At 46.0% G+C, this 9,489-nt stretch overlaps 1 protein-coding gene across 1 annotated transcript in view; it reads right to left on the reverse strand.

Annotated features, from left to right (window-relative positions):
* Positions 1-8,878, reverse strand: part of cep89 (centrosomal protein 89) — a 189,762-nt gene extending 180,884 nt beyond the window's left edge. Inside the window, exon 1 of the mRNA XM_063066992.1 lies at positions 8,750-8,878. Coding sequence (XP_062923062.1) covers positions 8,750-8,788 — 39 coding nt within the window. The 5' untranslated portion in view covers positions 8,789-8,878. The remainder of the gene's footprint in view (positions 1-8,749) is intronic.
* Between the last annotated feature and the right edge of the window lie 611 nt (positions 8,879-9,489).

Here is a 9,489-nt window from a genome sequence, read left to right on the forward strand (position 1 = left end):
CTTAAATACACGCAACGACTTGGCCTCCACTACTGCCCGTGGCAACAAATTCCATAGATTTACCACCCTCTGGCTAAAAAAAATTTCTTTGCATTTCTGTTCTGAATGGGCGCCCTTCAATCCTTAAGTCGTGCCTTCTCATACTAGACTCCCCGCAACATGGGAAACAACTTTGCCACATCCACTCTGTCCATACCTTTCAACATTCGAAATGTTTCTATAAGGTCTCCCCTCATTCTTCGAAACTCCAAGGAATACAGTCCAAGAGCGGACAAACGTTCCTCATATGTTAACCCTCTCATTCCCGGAATCATTCTAATGAATCTTCTCTGTACCCTCTCCAACGTCAGCACATCCTTTCTTAAATAAGGAGACCAAAACTGCCCACAGTACTCCAAGTGAGGTCTCACCAGCGCCTTATAGAGCCTCAACATCACATCCCTGCTCCTATACTCTATTCCTCTAGAAATGAATGCCAACATTGCATTCACCTTCTTCACTACCGACTCAACTTGGAGGTTAACCTTAAGGGTATCCTGTACAAGGACTCCCAAGTCCCGTTGCATCTCAGAACTTTGAATTCTTTCCCCATTTAAATAACAGTCTGCCCGTTTATTACTTCTGCCAAAGTGCATAACCATACACTTTCCAACATTGTACTTCATTTGCCACTTCTCTGCCCATTCTTCCAATCTATCCAAGTCTCTCTGCAGACTCTCCGTTTCCTCAGCACTACCGGCCCCTCCACCTATCTTCATATCGTCAGCAAGCTTAGCCACAAAGCCATCTATTCCATAATCCAAATCGTTGATGCACAATGTAAAAAGAAGTGGTCCCAACACGGACCCCTGTGGAACACCACTAGTAACCGGCAGCCAACCAGAATAGGATCCCTTTATTCCCACTCTCTGTTTCCTGCCAATCAGCCAATGCTCTATCCACGTATGTAACTTTCCTGTAATTCCATGGGCTCTTATCTTGTTAAGTAGCCTCATGTGTGGCACCTTGTCAAAGGCCTTCTGAAAATCCAAATATACAACATCCACTGCATCTCCCTTGTCTAGCCTACTGGTAATTTCCTCAAAAAATTATAATAGGTTTGTCAGGCAGAATTTTCCTTTAAGGAATTCATGCTGAGTTCTGCCTCTCTTGTCATATGCCTCCAGGTACTCTGTAACCTCATCCTTGACAATCGACTCCAACAACTTCCCAACCACCGATGTCAAGCTAACAGGTCTATAATTTCCTTTTTGCTTCCTTGCCCCCTTCTTAAATAGCGGAGTGACATTTGCAATCTTCCAGTCCTCCGGAACCATGCCAGAATCTATCGACTTCTGAGAGATCATCGCTAATGCCTCCGCAATCTCCACAGCTACTTCCTTCAGAACACAAGGGTGCATTCCATCTGGTCCGGGAGATTTATCTACCTTTAGACTATTCAGCTTCCTGAGTACTTTCTCTGTCGTAATTGTGACTGCGCACACTTCTCTTCCCTGCCACCCATGAGTGTCCGGTATACTGCTGATGGCTTCCTCAGTGAAGACTGATGCAAAATACTCGTTCAGTTCCTCCGCCATCTCCTTATCTCCCATTACAATTTCTCCAGCATCATTTTCTATCGGTCCTATATCTACTCTCACCTGTCTTTTACTCTTTATATACTTGAAAAAGCTTTTAGTATCCTCTTTGATATTATTTGCTAGCTTCCTTTCATAGTTAATCTTTTCCCTCTTAATGACCTTCTTAGTTTCCTTTTGTAAGGTTCTAAAAACTTCCCAATCCTCTGTCTTCCCACTAATTTTTGCTTCCTTGTATGCCCTCTCCTTTGCTTTAACTTTGGCTTTGACTTCTCTTGTCAACCACAGTTGCATCCTTTTTCCAATCGAAAATTTCTTCTTTTTTGGAATATACCTGTTTTGCACCTTCCTCACTTCTCGCATAAACTCCAGCCACTGCTGCTCTGCCGTCTTTCCCACCAGTGTCCCTTTCCAGTCAACTTTGGCTAGTTCCTCTCTCATGCCACTATAATTTCCTTTACTCCACTGAAACACCGACACATCAGATTTCGGCTTCTGTTTTTCAAATTTCACAGTGAACTCAATCATGTTATGATCACTGTCTCCTCAGGGTTCCTTCACCTCAATCTCTCTAATCACCTCCGGTTCATTACACAATACCCAATCCAGTACAGCCGATCCCCTAGTGGGCTCAACAACAAGCTGTTCTAAAAAGCCATCTCGCAGACATTCTACAAATTCTCTCTCTTGAGATCCAGTGCCGAGCTGATTTTCCCAATCCACTTGCATGTTAAAATTCCCCACAATTATCATAACACTGCCCTTCTGACAAGCCTTTTCTATTTCCTGTTGTAATTTGTAGTCCACATCCCTGCAGCTGTTTGGAGGCCTATAAATAACTGCCATCAGGGTCCTTTCACCCCTGCAATTTCTTAGCTCAACCCATAAAGATTCTGCACCTTCCGATCCTATATCACCTCTTTCTAATGATTTAATATCATTTCTTACCAATAAAGGCACGCCTCCCCCCCGCCTACCTTCCTATCCTTCTGATACACCGTGTATCCTTGGACGTTCAGCTCCCAGAGACATGCATCCTTTAGCCATGTCTCAGTGATGGCCATAATATCATACCTGCCAATCTGTAGTTGTACGACAAGATCATCCACCTGATTCCTTACAGTTGCACCATACAGATAAATGGGCGTGCAGCAATTTTAACAAAAATTTTCCATTAACTTTCCTCATACGTCCAAGAAAAAATCATAATGGCAATGAATTCCAGCTGAATTTATAGTTTAATACAAAAAATTTCTCCACTTCTTTCTTAGGCAATTTGAAATGTCAAGTATGCTAGAAATCAGAAGCAAAAGAACATTTTGAAGCCACTCTGCAAAAGGCAGAGATTGTTAAGAAGTAAAACAAGCGTATACATAAATTATTTCAGAACTGTGAAATGGCAACCCTCTTGTAGAAAACGAAAATAGCAGACAGCCAGATAGAGACCAAAAAGCTCACGGCTATACTTCCTTTCAGGGGGATGGAGCTGCCCACTGAAGAAGGCAAGGGGCTGCCACACGCCTCCAACTCTTCAAGCACAGCACCCACGGCAAAGTCCGAAGCGTCGGTAGTAACAGCTATGGGTGCATTGGGGAGCAGGTGAACTGGTAAGGTCACATTGGAAAGAACCTATTTGGTGTCATCAAATGCTCTGGTCATGTTAGCTGACCAGTCAAGCATGCATTTAGGGCCATTGGCTTTAAGGGCACTATACAAAGGAAGCATAAGTTCTGCATCTTGTAAAATGAAGCAGTGATAGAAATTCATCTCACCAATAAACTCCTGTAGTTTTTTAGTGGTGCGGGGTGGTGGGAAATACATAACAGCGGCTTCATTTGATAGGGTTTCACGCCTCTGTTGAGATGTGATGGCCAAGAAAGTCAATGGTTGACAACCCAAACTGGCATTTAGCAGGTTTAATAATTAACTCATGTTGACTAAGTGTTTGAAAACTGTGTAGAGATGTGATATGTGCTTGGATTTGGACACATTGGCAATAGGTATGTCATACAGATAGACAAAAAGAAAATCTAGGTCTTTTAATACAGAGTTTTATCAAACATCAGGAAGTCTGTGCTGCATTTTTCAGCCCAGTAGAAATTCAACAAGGTCAAACAAGGAGATCACAGCCTTTTGAGAATTACCCCCAAACACACAGGCACTTTAGAAAAAATTAACTTTCTAGCTGAATATGCTGAAGAGTCTTGGATGTGTAGGACTGGGTACCAATCAGGGATGGTAACATTGTTAAGGCATCAGCAATCGCACACGGGCAGCAACCACATGGAGGGGGCAAAGCCCAGGGGCTATTCAACCTGCATACAATGGGGAACTTACTGGAGAGTAGAGTAACGGCTCAAAGTCCTTGATCTCCACAAGCTAGCTAAAAGTCCTTGGGCACACAGGAAATCTACACTGAGCAAAGGTCTAGCCACTTTAGCCACTGAAGCAGACCATCACCGGTCATGTCCCGTAAGTCTCGATCCTGTTGCCACAGGCAGCCTCCAACGAGGTTTCATCGCTTTGTCTTACAATCAGCACACTCGCTTGAGCACCCATGTCACACAAGAGCGTCATAATAAACAGTAGATGACCTTGGCAGCTGGAACCAGCAGTGTTCACAGACCTCTGACGTCCCAATGCGCTGGCACCATCGAAGCTGCAAGGTAGTCAGCACTTCCTGGCGTTCATACCAAAGTGAGTGTGGTAAAAGAACAGAAACAGCGTTGTCTATTTTGCAGCCGCAGGTGTGTGTGTGTGTGTGTATGTATGTGTGTGTTGGAGGTCCTGCTGACTAAGGTCATTGAGGCAGGAACAGGAGAAGGAATTACACTATCAGTCATTTCAGCAAGCTCCCTATCCTCATTCATAGGTGTTTTAGTGAGGGCTATGTGAACTTCACCAGACATTTGCTGCATGAAGAGTTCTTTAAAAATGAAACAAGAATGGTGATTTATCACCCATTGCATTACCCTACACGAACAGGAGAGTGACCAGTAACAATATTCACATGATAATAATGAAAACAATGATAGAACCATTGCAGTTTCAGGATGATTTGCAGCTGGACAGGCTTGGTCAGAATTTGCAAAGCATCTCAAACTGTTCATTAGTCATAGAGAAGTACAGTACAAAAACAGGTCCTTTGGTCCATTTATTCCATGCTGAAATCATTTAAACTGCCTACTCCCATCAACCTGCATAGCCCTCCATATCTCTGCTATCCACGTCTCAATCCAAACTTCTCTTGAACATTGAAATTGAGCTTGCATGCACCACTTGTGCTGGCAGCTCATTCCACATTCTCACCACCCTCAGAGTGAAGAAGATTCCCCTCATGTTCTCCTTAAACTTCTCACCTTTCAACCCTAACCCATGATCTCTGGTTGTAGTCCCACTCAACCTCAGTGGAAAAAGCCTGCTTGCATTTACCTTATCTATACCTCTCATGATTTTGTATACTTCTATCAAAACTTCTCTCAGTCTTCCAAGTTCTAAAGAAGACAGTCCTAACCTATTGTACAGTACTATCTATCCCTCTCCACAGTCACTGCAATTTCAAGTTAACTGGGGTCTTCTCTTCAACTGGTTCTGAAAGTCAGGTGTGTTGTTCCATTGGAAATGCCATCCGACATTTTATACACTTACATGTTAATCTTCTAAACCACAATTGCCCATGTTGTTGATGTCCTGAATGCCAGTTTATTTATGATTTCGTCGTTCTCATATTCCCTAATTTAATGCTGAAGTTAACGCCTGCCAAATTCTGAAACATCGACTCTTCAATATTAAGCTAACTTCAAACAGCGATTAGTTAACGATTTTAATTTCAACTTAAAATGAAACAGCCTTAAATCTTCATAACCCGGACTCCAGCAACGACCATGGACACCTTCACAGCGATTGCGCAACCACCAACTGCAACTCCAGCCTTGAACTCCAGGCCGGGTCTTTATGTGCTGCTGTTGTGACTCCCGTCTCCCCTTCCCCCACCACCACTCCGCAGCCCCGTCTTCCTCAGATCCCACCGTTAACTCCTGGGCCCTCAGAGGCTCCATCTTCCTCTCACCCCGACCCTCCCCTCTCCACTGACACCACCAGCCTCCCCCTCTGATCACAGCTCTCATCCATGCCGGGTCTTTACCATCCCCTCCGACCTTCAACTGTCGGAGGCAGAACACTCTGTTCTCAGTAAGGGCCTCACGTTTGTCCCCCTTCGCCCACACCTCAGCGAGTTCCGTGTTCGCCATGATGCGGAACTTTTCTTCCGCCGTCTCCGTCTCCGAGCCTACTTCTTCGGCAAGGACTCTTCCACCCCCACCGATGACCCCTTCTCCAGTCTTCATCCCTCCTCTTCTTCATGGACACCCCGCTCTGGTCTTCTGCCTGCTCTGGATCTCTTTATCGCTAATTGCCGACGAGACATCAACCGTCTCGACTTCACCGCACCTTGTCCCCATTCCAACCTCACTGCTTCGGAACGCTCTGCTCTCCATTCCCTCCGCACTAATCCTAACCTTATTATTAAACCCGCCGATAAGGGGGGTGCTGTTGTAGTCTGGCGTACTGACCTCTACCTTGCCGAGGCACAGCGACAACTCGCGGATACCTCCTCTTATTTACCCCTCGATCGTGACCCCACTAAGGAGCACCAGGCCATTGTCTCCCACACCATCACCGACTTTATCCGCTCAGGGGATCTCCCATCCACTGCTACCAACCTTATAGTTCCCACACCCTGCACTTCCCGTTTCTACCTCCTACCCAAGATCCACAAACCTGCCTGTCCTGGCAGACCTATTGTCTCAGCTTGCTCCTGCCCCACCGAACTCATTTCTGCATACCTCGTCACGGTTTTATCCCCCCTTGTTCAATCCCTTCCGACCTATGTTCGTGACACTTCTCACGCTCTTAAACTTTTCGATGATTTTAAGTTCCCTGGCCCCCACCGCTTTATTTTCACCATGGATGTCCAGTCCTTATATACTTCCATCCCCATCAGGATGGTCTCAAAGCTCTACGCTTCTTTTTGGATTCCAGACCTAATCAGTTCCCCTCTACCACCACTCTGCTCCGTCTAGCGGAATTAATCCTTACTCTTAATAATTTCTCCTTTGGCTCCTCCCACTTCCTCCAAACTAAAGGTGTAGCTATGGGCACCCGTATGGGTCCTAGCTATGCCTGCCTTTTTGTTGGGTTTGTGAAACAATCTATGTTCCGCACCTATTCTGGTATCTGTCCCCCACTTTTCCTTCGCTACATCGACGACTGCATTGCGCTGCTTCCTGCACGCATGCAGAACTCGTTGACTTTATTAACTTTGCCTCCAACTTTCACCCTGCCCTCAAGTTTACCTGGTCCATTTCCGACACCTCCCTCCCCTTTCTAGATCTTTCTGTCTCCGTTTCTGGAGACAGCTTATCCACTGATATCTACTATAGGCCTACTGACTCTCACCCTGTCTCCTGCAAAAACGCCATCCCCTTCTCGCAATTCCTCCGTCTCCACCGCATCTGCTCTCAGGATGAGGCTTTTCATTCTAGGACGAGGGAGATGTCCTCCTTTTTTAAAGAAAGGGGCTTCCCTTCTTCCACTATCAACTCTGTTCTTAAACGCATCTCCCCCATTTCACGTACATCTGCTCTCACTCCATCCTCCCGCCACCCCACTAGGAATAGGGTTCCCCTGGTCCTCACCTACCACCCCACCAGCCTCCGGGTCCAACATGTTATTCTCCGTAACTTCCGCCACCTCCAACGGGATCCCACCACTAAGCACATCTTTCCCTCCCCCCCTCTCTCTGCATTCCGCAGGGATCGCTCCCTACGCAACTCCCTTGTCCATTCGTCCCCCCCATCCCTCCCCACTGATCTCCCTCCTGGCACTTATCCGTGTAAGCGGAACAAGTGCTACACATGCCCTTACACTTCCTCCCTTACCACCATTCAGGGCCCCAAACAGTCCTTCCAAGTGAGGCAACACTTCACCTGTGAGTCGACTGGGGTGATATACTGCATCCGGTGCTCCCGATGTGGACTTTTATATATTGGCGAGACCCGACGCAGACTGGGAGACTGCTTTGCTGAACATCTACGCTCTGTCCGCCAGAGAAAGCAGGATCTCCTAGTGGCCACACATTTTAATTCCACATCCCATTCCCATTCTGACATGTCTATCCACGGCCTCCTCTACTGTAAAGATGAAGCCACACTCAGGTTGGATGAACAACACCTTATATTCCGTCTGGGTAGCCTCCAACCTGATGGCATGAACATCAACTTCTCTAACTTCCGCTAAGGCCCCACCTCCCCCTCGTACCCCATCTGTTTCTTATTTTTATGCACACATTCTTTCTCTCACTCTCCTTTTTCTCCCTCTGTCCCTCTGACTATACCCCTTGCCCATCCTCTGGGTTTTTCCCCCCTCCCCCTTTTCCTTCTCCCCGCCTCCTGTCCCATGATCCTCTCGTATCCCCTTTTGCCTATCACCTGTCCAGCTCTCGGCTCTATCCCTCCCCCTCCTGTCTTCTCCTATCATTTTGGATCTCCCCCTCCCCCTCCCACTTTCAAATCCTTTACTCACTCTTCCTTCAGTTAGTCCTGACGAAGGGTCTCGGCCTGAAACTTCGACTGCACCTCACCAGCAACTTTGACGTGTGTTGCTTAAATATTCAGCCATACGCTTTAAATTGTTCAAAATCAACCACTGGGACCTGAATTTGCTTTAGTATCAGAAACAAACAACTGCAGAAACTTTGCAGGTCGAGCAGCACAGGGTGGTGGGTGCATCAACACTCATGCCGAGTCCGACCCGAGGCGTCAACAATTCCTCTCATCCCAACCCTTCAAATGCTGCTCGACCCACTTGAGTTCCTTTGCTGCAGATTCCATTATCTGCAATCTTTCAATTCTCTCTCTGGTCGCCTGAACTATAAATGCTCGAGTATAATCTTTAAGAATCATGCGTGCTACTCATACCACGTCGAGGATTACTTTAAACAATTACAATAGTACTGTCATTATTGCCTGATTGTTCAGGTTGTCCCAAATCTCATGTTCTTGATTCCTAAAAAGGAGAACCTTAGAATTTAAAGAACAAACCCTCGAACGCCCAATCACATACAGCTGCGCTTGAGTTTGAAATATTTTTTTTAAAAATCTGATCTCACTTACAAATGGTATGTTATTCTGTCTTCTAAATGTAAATGGCATTTCGATTGCAGTTGAAAAATCTGACTATTCCAGCGACACGTTTAACCAAAAAAAAACTTCCACAGGAAATAGCAACGTCTTCCCAGTAACGCTTTACAATCATGCCACTTGTAAATAAAGCCTCCTTCCATTGGGTAGCGAGGAAAACTCGCCCAATCCCAGACCGTGGTGATTATCTTAGCAACAGGCGCTATCGAAATTCCAACTCTGTTCCGCCTCTGCTTTCAGATAAACGGCTCGTCTCCCTCTTCCTGGGGATGGGTCATTAGGGAAGGCCTTCTTTTGTTCGTGAATCAATTAATAAATTTGGTCTGTTCTCCGCTGTTACTCTGGAGTTTAAGCGTCCCGTTAGTGCGATGCCATTCTCGAAACAAATGATTTTTGCCGGACTACCATATTAACAATTACAGCACGGAAAAAGGCCATCTCGGCCCTTCTAGTCCGTGCCGAACCCTTACTCTCACCTAGTCCCACCGACCTGCACTCAACCCATAACCCTCCATTCCTTTCCTGTCCATATAGCCATCCAACTTAACTTTAAATGACAACATCGAACCTGCCTCAACCACTTCTGCCGAAAGCTCGTTCCACACAGCTACCACTCTCTGAGTAAAGAAGTTCCCCCTCATGTTACCCCTAAACTTTTGCCCTTTAACTCTCAACTCATGTCCTCTCGTTTGAATCTCCCCCACTCTCAATGG

Source organism: Mobula hypostoma, chromosome 14 (assembly GCF_963921235.1).
Source record: "Mobula hypostoma chromosome 14, sMobHyp1.1, whole genome shotgun sequence".
Classification (NCBI taxonomy): Eukaryota; Metazoa; Chordata; class Chondrichthyes; order Myliobatiformes; family Myliobatidae; genus Mobula; species Mobula hypostoma.